The sequence below is a fragment of the Austrofundulus limnaeus genome, unplaced genomic scaffold (genome assembly GCF_001266775.1).
Source record: "Austrofundulus limnaeus strain Quisiro unplaced genomic scaffold, Austrofundulus_limnaeus-1.0 Scaffold0, whole genome shotgun sequence".
Taxonomy (NCBI): domain Eukaryota; kingdom Metazoa; phylum Chordata; class Actinopteri; order Cyprinodontiformes; family Rivulidae; genus Austrofundulus; species Austrofundulus limnaeus.
Window position 1 is genome coordinate 10152827 of NW_013952402.1, and position 12799 is coordinate 10165625.

Sequence of the window (12799 nt, forward strand, 5' to 3'; positions counted from 1 at the left end):
ACCTTGTTGTACAAAGTGGTGTACGCAAGTTTCTGGGCTCAAATTGTGCGTACGCCAGTTTTATAAATCCGACCCCTGGTGAGTGCAAAGTGTGCTTGCTCTCAGTAAATTAAGCAAAGCCATTTTCTTAATTTCATCTTTATTTCATCCACCATTAAAGACGGACTGCAAAAAAACCAAGACCTTAAAATTTTGAGATTTTCCCTGTGAGCTAGCAAAGCTGTGTTTCTTTTTAGCTGGGAAATCTCAATATTCAAATATAACTTGAGGTTTCCTCTTTATAAGGACATCAAAAATTCCTCAATAAAATGACATAAAATTAGGATTCAGACCAAATATTTATGTATTATTGTAACCAACAAGATAAATTAAGTCATACATATGGATTTAATTATGATATCAGAATGATCCAGGTGTCAAAATGTAGCGTTTAAAGCCAAAAATCTGAAAATGTAATTAAGTCATTTTGACCAAATTTGACTTAATCCTCATTTAGATATGATGGGTCACAAATATCCTTAGCACAAAAAGTAAGGAATTTTGTGTTTGGGAGATCATTTCTTTTTTGTAACAACTTATTTTGCTGTTGCTAYTGACTCTTGCTTTGAGCTTCTGGTACCTCCAGGTGCTGCCAATCAGGTACTACCTTTACTTTTCTTGCTTTTTGTGCTAAGTTTATACATTTTTTGTTAAATATGCTAACATGAAATTATTTAACAGTTTTTAGCTCACTTTAAACCAGGTGTGTTGATGTTAGGCTTCTTTTTCCTTTATCTATTGACAAAGACTTATTGCATCATTTTCTGCTCTTATTTTTTTCTTTCTTTGTGTTTCTGCAGTTTTTTCGTAAACCGAGCTCCCAAGTCTACCAAGTCTACCGTGTCTCTACCAAGTCCTACCATGGCTACTGCTGCGCTCATCTCGGAGAACCTCAAGTTCATCTGGCTCCTTATTAAGAGAACAGATGGGGTGATCCTCAACGGTCTGATTGCTGTTGGCACAGGGATTGGTCAGGCTGCATACACAATAATTTCCTTCAACTGCCCGTGCTCCTCCAGGAGAAATTACCTCTACAGCCTTGCTGTGATCGGCGCTCCAGCTCTGGCACTCTTCCTCGCAGGAGTGATGATGAACAGGAGCACGTGGAACCTGCTGTCCGACTGTCGGCTCAGGAAGTGTCAGAAACTGTTGCGAGTCGCTGCCTTAGCCCTGCTGAGGAGCGTTGTGGGTCGAGTTATGGTGGCTCCGATGACGTGGGTCATCACTTCATTTCTCTGGGGCCAGGCATATACATGTGCCCTCAGTGAGTTTGTTGATCCCAGGACGCTGGAAAATTTCCCCTCGGGTCAGTGGGGGTCAGAGGTCATGGCTAAATTCCCATGTGCTAACAGTGTTCCGACGGAGCTGGAAAGTTTTTCGGCAGAAATTGGTCGACGACTGAATTATGAATCACAGGTAGAGCAGGACTTTTAATAAGGCATATCGCCCATGGTTGAAAGGACAATTATGTTTTTGACTGTAATTTATTATTTTATTTATTTATTGTCAGTACAATTAAGATCTCATGAACATTTTAATGAAACTCAGAAAATAAATTTTGGATGTACATCTATCACTGGTTAATCCGATTGAGGATGGCCATCACAGCTAATTGACATTAATCAACATATAACTGAATCTCATTCAACTTTAAAGATATTCAGCTAAAACTTGGTTTGGCCATATCTTCAATACACCTTCAATACATCTCACAAAATCTCTTATTATTAAATATGATTTCTTATGTTCAGTGGTGGGAAGCACTAATCTAAAAATTTGTTGCACTAACCCTAAAACCATTAATTTTAATATTTAGGTCCTCTAATTCTAAAGCACTAACAGACATAAAAAAAATAGCAAAAGCTAATTTTAAAGTACTAAAATCCCAGCTGATCCATGGAACTATCCTCAGAGTCAACATCAGACAATATTTTCTGTGTGCAGAATATTGTTAATATTTCATCTCGTGTAGTGGTTCCCAATGTTGGGGTTGGGACCTCTTTGTGGGACACAAAACATCAAGTGAGGGTCCCCAGATGATTTCCATACATCAATTTAAATGCAAAAAAAATGCTAATGGAATATTTTCATCATGATTATTGCATTTTTTTTAAAATAACCATAAATTAACAATAATTAGTATTATAGTTACTAGGTTTGTTTATAATTATTATCCCCATGTTTAACAGAGTAATTAGCAAAGTTTGCATATGTAAACAAGTACTATCACGAGTGTCTGCAACTGTTATTTTGTGAGTTGGAAGCAAAAAAGTTTGAAAACCACTGATCTAGTGGATAAATGACACGCATACGAACAACACGTCTGACACCTCAGCTGTTGACAATAATGTTGATCAATAATATTAAAAACTCTATTTTAAACTCAATTAGTGCTTATAAATTTAGCCCGTAAATTTAGCTAGTACTAATCCACTATTGTAGTAAGAAATTAGCAAAATCCCTAAAACACTAATCAGGAAATTAGTTCCCCTATTAGTGCTTTAGTGGAACAGTGCCCACCACTGCTTATGTTATTTTCTAGGTCTGACCAAAGCTATTATATCATTCCTTAAAATCTGAAACTCTGCCATGAAAGGAAGTGGTTGATATGCATTCCTTTGTTTTGTAATTATTGTAACAAGATGAAAGCTAATAAACTGTCTCCCTCCTCTTTCAGCTGATTGCCTTGTTGTTGGTGGCAGGAATGTCTCTGCTGGCGTTCATCCTACTGTGTGTGAAGCGCTGCACTTCTCCCCTCAACTGCCAGCAGGAAGACTACTGGTCCCAGTACCGCTTGCACGAAAGGACCCTGCTGCAACGCACAGCATCTGTGCACGCCCACCTCCTGGCTGCACAAAATGTAAAAAGCTTTTTTGGCTTTGTGGCTCTGGAAGAGGAGGATAAGGAGGAGCTGATGGAGCACCAGAGTGCTTACCCAATCTGCAGCACCGACTGGAACAGAATCACTGGGGTCTACTTGTACACAGAGAAGAAGGGGCTTCCTCTCTACAGCAGGCTAAATAAATGGGCAACATATAACCAAGAGGGCACCGAAGCCGTGGAAAAAGAAATGGTTGTGCTCAATTGATGTTCTGTGAAGTGGACTCAAATATCTATTTAAATCCAATTTAAAAATACATATTTAGTTCTGGTTTTAGGTTTAAAATTTTTTTAAATATATTTCATGTGAACTGTGTATAAACACTATTTTTGATAAGGGTCTTCAAGATTTAGTTTGGTACCCCAAACTGATGGAGAGATGCTGATAGGTGCAGAATGCATTGAGGGTCAAGCTGTGAGTGAAACAGTTCGGCTGAYGGGCTCAGACAAATACATTTTGGCTCCATTTAGCAATTTGCTACATGTTGAATTAGTCTAAAGAAAAAAAAAATCTTGCAGTTTCCAAGATCCAAACCACATTGAAGGCTTTTAAAAGCTTGGCTTTTCCACTAGTGAGAACCAGGATTTAATACATTCAATGCCAACATCTTATGAGTTTGCAATCTTGCCTCAGTTTCATTACCTTTTCACCCACCGTTTTACTGTGATCTTGGGAAACAGTCTGCAGCTCACCAAAGACCAATAATTCAAACCTAACCACTTGTTTTAATTCAGTCTACAAAACTGACTCAGCCATTTGTTCGCAAAGTAAACTTGGCACCGCTACTAATTAGTGGCAGAGCCATGTATTGCCTTCAAATTGGGCAGAGACCCCAAAGTTTGTATATACTATAAAAAGTTGAGCTTCAGGAATAGTAGAGTAAATCAGACCTTGTCAATTTGATCAGGTCTGGTGGTGAAACCACTTGTGATGCTGAGAGCCAAAAAGATACTTTTTTGATAAAGCACTACATTCTGTGTCAGAGTCATAGGTTAAATTTAATATATAACTGCAACTACATTTTAAGTGGCACTGGCTGAGGTGGGGGGGGTCTTCTCAGCAAGTCAAGCCCTTTAGTGATGTTGGGAGCCCACCAATACAGAATAATGAGACAGCATTAAAATATGAAGTCACTCAATTAAAGGGGAATTTTTTTTATTKCAAAGAWACATTTTAAAACTCCTAATGTAGGCAAGTTAGAAACTGCCTACAACTTGACCCTGGACCACCTGGCCTTTGGATGAGGATAGGGAGTAGATGGAACCAGCCACTGAGGAGCAGCTGTGGGGATCTGAAGCTGCTGCTTCTGGACAGTCACTTGGTTCTGGTCTGCAGGTTCTTTCAGCCGTCTGATAGCAAAGCCACCAAAGTCTTCAGGGATGGCAAAAACTGTAGAACCCTGGGCAGAAGCTCCCACAGGGCTGCTCCTGGGGACAGCCAGATTATGGCTGGTTTTGTAGGTCTGCAGCCAGCTTCTGGGTCTTCAACCTCCTTCCTGACCCACAGATGGTTTCCAGGACTTGGTCAGAGAGGACAGCCTCCTGGGTTTAGGTCCACCAGACCTACGCTTTGAAGACACCCTCTTAGCAGGACCACGAGCGAACGTTTGTATCTGTACAGAGGGTCCACCTTGTTTTGGACCAACAGGACCAGACAGACCAGCAGAGGCACCCACTTGGCTTTGGGAAAAGGGGGTTTTAGCAGCAGCCCTGGAAGGTTCTTGTGCTGCAGACTGAGGAGAAACTGGTCTGAAGGAGTAGCTTTCCCTAGAAGCCAGAGAGCTGCTGGATGGATACTTGCTGGAACGCTGCAGTCCCTGCTGAACAGGCCAACTTCTCCTGCTGAGAGCAGAGGGGTTCTTCTGGTTCTGACTCACTGAAGGTCCACCAGCAACAGCAGGAGAAAGACCAGAGGACAGCTTTAGTACATTTGGAGCATTAGCCCTGGGTGAAGACAGCTTTTGCCTGTAGTCTTTGAACACAGAGCTGCTCTGCACCAGTCTGACTGAACTGTGGGCTGGCTGGGAAACAGCTTGTGTTGAACTCCTGCTGGACAGTCCTGGACCAGAACCACTGTAAACTGCAGGACCAGTGTTGAAGCTACTGCTCTGGACTGAGTGTGGAGAAACAAAGCCTTGTCTGACTTGATTCTGGGGATARCTGAMAGATTTCAGCCATCTGCCATCTGGTGGTGGGAAGCCAACATTTGTGTTGCTGTTCTGGATGTTCTGAGCTGCAGGACAAGACACAACATGAGTGTACTGAAGCAGGACATTTGACCAATAGAAGACTGATTTCTCATCTTACCTCCTTCAGTCCAGAAACAACATACATGCTCTGCTTGAACAAAGACAACCACCAAGATTCTGTTCAGGAAACAAAACAAAACAAAGTCAGGAAAATAAAAACAAGTGAACATTTCAATGAAAGCAGCTGCAAACACTCACCCCAAACCAAGTCCACAAGTCATTTCTGASTCTCAACACAACAGAGAGCTACTAGCTGTGTGTGTGTTCACAGCAGTGATTTGGTATTTATTGGAACCTGCAGCCAATCACAACTCAATAAACTGATTGTCTGCAGGTGCTGCTGATCCGGAGTCAGGAGGTTCTTCTTCTTTTTCTTCCTAATTTTAATGGTGGTTGGTATAAAATAAATTTGTGCATTACTGCCACCAGCTGGTACGAAGTGTGGGTCAAAATGTGTGTTTGTCTACAGTATCTTGTTTATTAGATGTCTCATCAAAACAACACCCACAGCAGCCATGGAAGTCCTACTGGACCTGACTTCACTTTTACATGAGGCTCCATCAGTAAGGCTACACCAGTGTTGTGGTTGGGAAAACCTATCTGACTCACAGCACACTAGAATCTGGGATTGGGCAGTTGCTGCTGTTCCAGTAACTGCAGGACCCGGAGACAGAATAGTCAAAAAATACAATTTTAAGTCAAGTTTTATAACAGAGATTGAAGACAGGTCTGCCTGGAGTAATCTCTCTATGATGGACATGTCTCCAATCATTTCTACTGTTTTACAGATGGATCTCAAGCTGAGGTTATGAAGATAAATTAGACTCATAATGATTTGAGAGAGCAAGCAAGAAGATTTGAGAGAGGAGTAAGATTTGAGAGAGAGAGAGGTGAGTAAGATTTGAAAGAGAGAGAGACAGAGACAGAGACAGAGAGACAGAGACAGAGACAGAGACAGAGACAGAGAGAGAGAGAGAGAGAGAGAGAGAGAGAGAGAGAGAGAGAGCAGTTTTAACAAGATTTGAGAGCAAACAACCAAACTGGATCAAACAAGCAGCAGCACGTGCTCTGGTACACAGTTCTGCTTGCTTGCAAATTTGACTTTTGAGACTTTCTTACCATTGCAGGATCTGCATGTGTAATGCTGCATTCAGGACTGGTGAAAAGCTGGGACATCTGAGCTTTGGCAGCTACACTGTACTGGGCTGTTGGAAATGCCATTTTGTGACCTCATAACCACTATATTAAACACATGTGCTTAGGCTACACTGACATTAGATGACACTAATATAACAGCTTTTCACAACTGCTCTTTGAAATAAATTCATTTAATTGGTAGTTTCTCATTTTCTTCAGAGCATATTTGTCATGGAGGAAAATACATTTCTGAACACTATCATGTTTGTACAATACTGTATACTTATTTTGTATAAACATGATAGTGTAATAAATACACGTGATATTATATTGGAAAAACATCATAATTATTTTGGAAAAATGTTATATAGTACATTGTATAAACATATTCTTTAAATTAAACCTCCTTTCATCCAGAAGGTGTTGTTGTCATGCTGTGTTAGCCTGCATGCTACTACAATAGATAGTTGTCATAGGCTGTGTCTCAATTCATGGGCTCCAGCTGGGCCACGTAGGCCACATCCTTGCTGGGCCGGGTAGGATGCTCAAAACTGCTGCGAAATGAGACGGTCCAGAGACGGTCCAGCCTTCGCTTTGTGGTGAATTTCCAAACTGCGCCGACACGTTAAAAACTAAAACACCACCGTCTTCATTTCTCAGATTATTTTGCTGCCCGCGCATTGAATCCTGGGATGTCCTCGGCTGGTAAGGTGGATGCATTCTCGGATTTCGACAGGAAGTAGGACGCATTCCTCGGACGCATGATGAGGAGCCTTCGAATTGGGACAGTCCTCCGCGCGGGGCAATGACGTATGCGGCCGACAAATGCGCACTCATGAGGACCCAGCCCCTGAATTGAGACACAGCCATAATGTCAAGAGTCCCAGGGGAAAAATTACTGAAAGGCAACACATGTCCTGCTTATTGAAAATGCTGGATAACTTACATATCAGATGCAGTAATCAAGATGGAAGCCAGGTGGTGGATTTGTTCCTTCAGACCTGCCAGACAGAGAATAAACAAGCCATGGCAGRAAGTAGCTTACACGTCTTTGTAACCATCATTTGATAAAAGGTAARAATAACTTTGTGATTTCTGATCCAGGTATTTTAGTTATGTGGTTTTGGTGGTACGGTTTTATGGAATGAGGATTAGTGAACGAGTTATGTTTAGCAAGATAAAATAACATGCAAATAAAGCTAGCTAAATGCTGAAAACATAAAATAAGACAGTTGTTTTTGAAAGTTTAGTTACATGTTATTGTTGCTACAATTTTACATTCAGCACTAATAAAGGAGCAGGTACAAAGTTCCTATTTTTTTTTTTACTTTCTGTCTGTGATTCTTACTGGGATGTTAAAATAGTTAGGACAGGTAAGACTAAGATTAATCAAATCTGACAATACGAGAAAATTGGCGAATTCTCCTAAATCACTCGTCCACACAACTTAAGAACACATCTGTTCGTAAAAATGGTTCTTGCATGAGGCCCATTGTATGCAAAACTTATGATATGAAGCGTACACATGAATTTAAGCACATTTCCATTGTATGATCAACAGGGAACTGAGTGTAGGAGACATGCCTTCATTTCAATATGAAAACTAACCCAAATATGCCTTGCACATGCAATTCTCCTCTCTTTACAATCAAAGATTATGTCTACATGCAAAAATAATAATAATAATAATAAAAAAAAAACAAGGTGGAATTCAATGCCAAATTTGGTTTGGTATGCCTCCACCTGCCCTAGAACATGTCTGCCTTTGAAAAAAATGTCAGTTTTATATTACCTATCATAAATTACCTTGACCTGTGGCCCATTAATACCTAAATATAATGAGACTGAGTACTAACCTAATGAAGTTACTATGCCTGTTTATAAGTAAATACACTGTATAAATTCATTCAGGGCCTATCATGCATACCCTTGAGGGATGGACAGCCAGAGAACAGTAAGCCTCTGGCCCCCAGTGGGCAGAGTCATAAAATAAAAATAAATAAATAAATTTAAAAAATGCTAGGTGTGCAAAAATTCTGTGTTTAGCATATTGTCTTCTGATATTAAGTGTAAAAAGCAAGAAAAGTAAAACGACATGTAGTGCAGCCTGGTACACCAGTGGATGAGGCTGAGGCATTTCAGACTTTAAACAAGCTTTTTTTTAGTGTTGCATTATCACTTTTTAAGAGCTGTTGCCTTTCAGCAAGAAAGTTATCATATCTAATTCCAGCCTGGGACATTTCTGGGTAAAGTTTGCATGTTCTTTCTCTGCATGTGTGGGTTTTCTCTGGGTACTCTGGTTCCCCCCACAGACCAAAAACATGAATGCTAAGTTCATTTATAAATTAACCCTAGCTGAGAATGAAAGTTTGCTTGTCTTGTTTGTCTCTATGTGGTCCTGTGATAAACTTGCAACATTTAGAAAGATTTAAAAAATCTTTATAATAAAGATAATAAAGTATAATAAACACTCAACTAAACTTTATTTATAAAGCCCTTTAAGACAACCACAGCTGCAACAAAGTGCTGCACATATATAAAATCAAAACATGAAAACAGAAGACAACTATTAAAAACACTAAAACCAGTAATAAAACAATAAAAATGAAATAAAAATAGAATAAAAAAGTCTCAGGCTGTGCCAAAAGCCAGAGAGTATAAGTGTGTTTTTGGACAGAAGTGGACAGTGAACGGGCTTGTCCCACAGACAAATAAACAAATAAATAAACTACAAAAAGAGTCAGGAAGTGAAGGTGGTTAAACTGTAATTATTATTTTGTAGAAAAACAAAGTTGATTAAAAGAACATGATACTACATATCACATACTGTATACAGTACATGATAATGTAGACAAACACACATTGTGACCCAACTTCATACCAGCTGGTGGCAGTAATACACCAGTTTAGTTTTGTGCCAAACATCAGTAAAATTAAGAAGAAGAAGAAGAACCTCCTGACTCCAGATCAGCAGCACCTGCAGACAATCAGTTTATTGAGCTGTGATTGGCTGCAGGTTCCAATAAATACCAAATCACTGCTGTGAACACACACACASCTAKTAGCTCTCTGTTGTGTTGACACTCAGAAATGACTTGTGGACTTGGTTTGGGGTGAGTGTTTGCAGCTGCTTTCATTGAAATGTTCACTTGTYTTTATTTTCCTGACTTTGTTGTTTTGCTTCCTGAACAGAATCTTGGTGGTTGTCTTTGTTCAAGCAGAGCATGTATGTTGTTTCTGGACTGAAGGASGTAAGAAGAAAAGCCAGTGTTCTATTGGTCAAATGTCCTGCTTCAGTACACTCATGTTGTGTCTTGYTGTCCTGCAGCTCAGAACATCCAGAACAGCAACACAAATGTTGGCTTCCCACCACCAGATGGCAGATGGCTGAAATCTGTCAGCTATCCCCAGAATCAAGTCAGACAAGGCTTTGTTTCTCCACACTCAGTCCAGAGCAGTAGCTTCAACACTGGTCCTGCAGTTTACAGTGGTTCTGGTCCAGGACTGTCCAGCAGGAGTTCAACACAAGCTGTTTCCCAGCCAGCCCACAGTTCAGTCAGATTGGTGCAGAGCAGCTCTGTGTTCAAAGACAATGGGCAAAAGCTGTCTTCACCCAGGGCTAATGCTCCAAATGTACTAAAGCTGTCCTCTGGTCTTTCTCCTGCTGCTGTTGCTGGTGGACCTTCAGTGAGTCAGAACCAGAAGAACCCCTCTGCTCTCAGCAGGAGAAGTTGGCCTGTTCAGCAGGGACTGCAGCGTTCCAGCAAGTATCCATCCAGCAGCTCTCTGGCTTCTAGGGAAAGCTACTCCTTCAGACCAGTTTCTCCTCAGTCTGCAGCACAAGAACCTTCCAGGGCTGCTGCTAAAACCCCCTTTTCCCAAAGCCAAGTGGGTGCCTCTGCTGGTCTGTCTGGTCCTGTTGGTCCAAAACAAGGTGGACCCTCTGTACAGATACAAACGTTCGCTCGTGGTCCTGCTAAGAGGGTGTCTTCAAAGCGTAGGTCTGGTGGACCTAAACCCAGGAGGCTGTCCTCTCTGACCAAGTCCTGGAAACCATCTGTGGGTCAGGAAGGAGGTTGAAGACCCAGAAGCTGGCTGCAGACCTACAAAACCAGCCATAATCTGGCTGTCCCCAGGAGCAGCCCTGTGGGAGCTTCTGCCCAGGGTTCTACAGTTTTTGCCATCCCTGAAGACTTTGGTGGCTTTGCTATCAGACGGCTGAAANCAAGAACCTTCCAGGGCTGCTGCTAAAATCCCCTTTTCCCAAAGCCAAGTGGGTGCCTCTGCTGGTCTGTTTGGTCCTGTTGGTCCAAAACAAGGTGGACCCTCTGTACGGATACAAACGTTYGCTCGTGGTCCTGCYAAGAGGGTGTCTTCAAAGCGTAGGTCTGGTGGACCTAAACCCAGGAGGCTGTCTCCTCTGACAAAGTCCTGGAAACCATCTGTGGGTCAGGAAGGAGGTTCAAGACCCAGAAGCTGGTTGCAGACCTACAAAACCAGCCATAACCTGGCTTTCCCCAGGAGCAGCCCTGTGGGAGCTTCTGCCCAGGGTTCTACAGTTTTTGCCATCCCTGAAGACTTTGGTGGCTTTGCTATCAGACGGCTGAAAGAACCTGCAGACCAGAACCAAGTGACTGTCCAGAAGCAGCAGCTTCAGATCCYCACAGCTGCTCCTCAGTGGCTGGTTCCATCTACTCCCTATCCTCATCCAAAGGCCAGGTGGTCCAGGGTCAAGTTGTAGGAAGTTTTCTAATTTACTTGCATTAGGTGTTCTAAGTTTTTAATGTGTAGTATTTTTGAAATAAAAATTATTTTTAAACTTTTGACTTTAGCTTTTAATTGACTGCAGTGCTTGGTCTGTATCTGGGTACTCAGAATTGCTAAACTAAACTCTGGTGTGGTCTCCCAACCTGAAAGCAATACCTTAAGGAATTTATTTACCCAAAACAGAAACATGTGATCAAGATTAAAGTACTTTGAATAGTAAATCAGGTTTTATAGCAATTGCAGACAATGTCACACAGGGCAGTGGTATTATAAGACTGTGCGATGTAGTCTCAAATACTTGCATTTATACAGAATGTTGTCCAAACATCTCTTGGTGCCAATGCTTGGGTGAAGACAATATTTGATAAAACTAGCAGCAAAAATGATTACAAGATTCCGATCTTAAAACATGAGAACAAAGTTAAATCGAAACGTTTGACTTAAGGTAAGCAAAAGACGTTACTGAATCTTGACCTGAGAAGAATATGGGACTTTAGAGAACAAGTTGTTTTTTAAGGCCCCTCCCTTTTGATCACCAAGTTTGGAAAAATTGGTCTTAAAAATTTGAACCAACCATTGGTATAAAATAAGCTGAACTATTAAGCAATCAACCAGAAATAGTGACTTAAAGCAAATCTTAAATGTTAAGACCTAAGAATTACAATACAAGGTCAGGTCAGAGATTAGGATATTGACTGAGAAACCTAAGAACCATATTTTGGAAAATAAATCCACAAGATGTTCCACCCCATTCAGGAAAGTCTTTTAATCCACCCCAAAAATAAAATTGAAAAACCAATTCAAAAGAATGCGGTTTTCAAGAAAATTAGCGCAGTGATAAGTGAAACAGATGAAAATTAACTTAAAACCAGCCTATTAAAAATTAAAACTTATTTTCAAATTAAGTCAAAATAAAAACACAATCTGACACAATTCAACCTTTCCCTCCTTTTTTTTAGTTGAAGCACGATTGCTGGAGAAGAGTTACTTCTAGATTAGAGTCTATCTTTGATGCTGGCAGGATCAGATGCAGGGCTTTGCCCCCCCATCCCCACCCCCACCCCAGTCATAATGACCAGCTGACCAGAGGGCATGAGACCAGCATCACATGCAGGGCAAGGAGCTTGTGCTGTAGCAGACATACATGAAAAAAGAAAATTAAATAGAGAATATAACTTCTGAAGTGAATACCCCAAAGATCAGTTATGGTTTTGGATTTTGAAAACATGAAAGGCTTGTAATGACAAATCACCAGTCGGATCCAGTTTCCCAGTATTACTGCCATCTACATCAAAAATAACATTTTATTTTATTTTTTCATATACGGCCCAGCAATGTACTTCTAATCAATATTTTGTCACAGTGAAAAACTCACTTTCTCAAATGAGGTCTTGACGCCCCACCAGGAAGGGTCACTCCAGGAAAATCCCATCAGGTCAGCTGGTACCTCCTCACTGCATCTCATCTCGCTCTGATGGAAAATAGCATCGTCCACTGCACCCAAGAGCCCAGTCTTGGCCACGCCCCCACAAGAGGCTGGACAGCTGAAAACCTGAGCTTGTTCTCAGCAGGTAAAGAGAGTGAACAGCTCTCACAACTCTGCATCAGATTAGTGATGACCACAGACTTCAGAACAGAACTGGACAGAACAGAACAGGACAGGACAGAGGTGACAGGCCCTCTCTCCTCTTTCAGACTTTTGCAGATGTTGTGAACAACAGTCCTGC

General features: G+C 41.1%; 3 protein-coding genes and 1 long non-coding RNA gene across 4 annotated transcripts in view; 2 read left to right on the forward strand and 2 right to left on the reverse strand.

The window, feature by feature from the left end:
* Positions 1 to 3127, forward strand: part of LOC106523006 (calcium homeostasis modulator family member 2) — a 6469-nt gene extending 3342 nt beyond the window's left edge. Inside the window, exons 2-3 of the mRNA XM_014016658.1 lie at positions 840 to 1455; positions 2717 to 3127. Coding sequence (XP_013872112.1) covers positions 840 to 1455; positions 2717 to 3127 — 1027 coding nt within the window. The remainder of the gene's footprint in view (positions 1 to 839; positions 1456 to 2716) is intronic.
* Positions 3128 to 4048: 921 nt separating this feature from the next.
* LOC106513713 (uncharacterized) lies at positions 4049 to 5413 on the reverse strand. The gene is made up of 3 exons (XM_014002674.1): positions 5367 to 5413; positions 5227 to 5285; positions 4049 to 5152 (listed from the first exon to the last, which is right to left on the reverse strand). Exons 1-3 carry the CDS (start codon positions 5387 to 5389, stop codon positions 4404 to 4406), a joined length of 831 nt encoding a protein of 276 aa, XP_013858128.1. The 5' UTR covers positions 5390 to 5413; the 3' UTR covers positions 4049 to 4403.
* A 3944-nt stretch (positions 5414 to 9357) lies between these two features.
* LOC106513703 (uncharacterized) lies at positions 9358 to 10529 on the forward strand. The gene is made up of 3 exons (XM_014002662.1): positions 9358 to 9418; positions 9498 to 9556; positions 9634 to 10529. The coding sequence occupies exons 1-3, from the start codon at positions 9396 to 9398 to the stop codon at positions 10383 to 10385; spliced, it is 834 nt and encodes a 277-aa protein (XP_013858116.1). The 5' UTR covers positions 9358 to 9395; the 3' UTR covers positions 10386 to 10529.
* Positions 9973 to 11153, reverse strand: LOC106513722 (uncharacterized). Its single transcript, XR_001309822.1, has 2 exons — positions 10538 to 11153; positions 9973 to 10152 (listed from the first exon to the last, which is right to left on the reverse strand). It is a non-coding gene; the product is annotated as an uncharacterized LOC106513722 (long non-coding RNA).
* Between the last annotated feature and the right edge of the window lie 1646 nt (positions 11154 to 12799).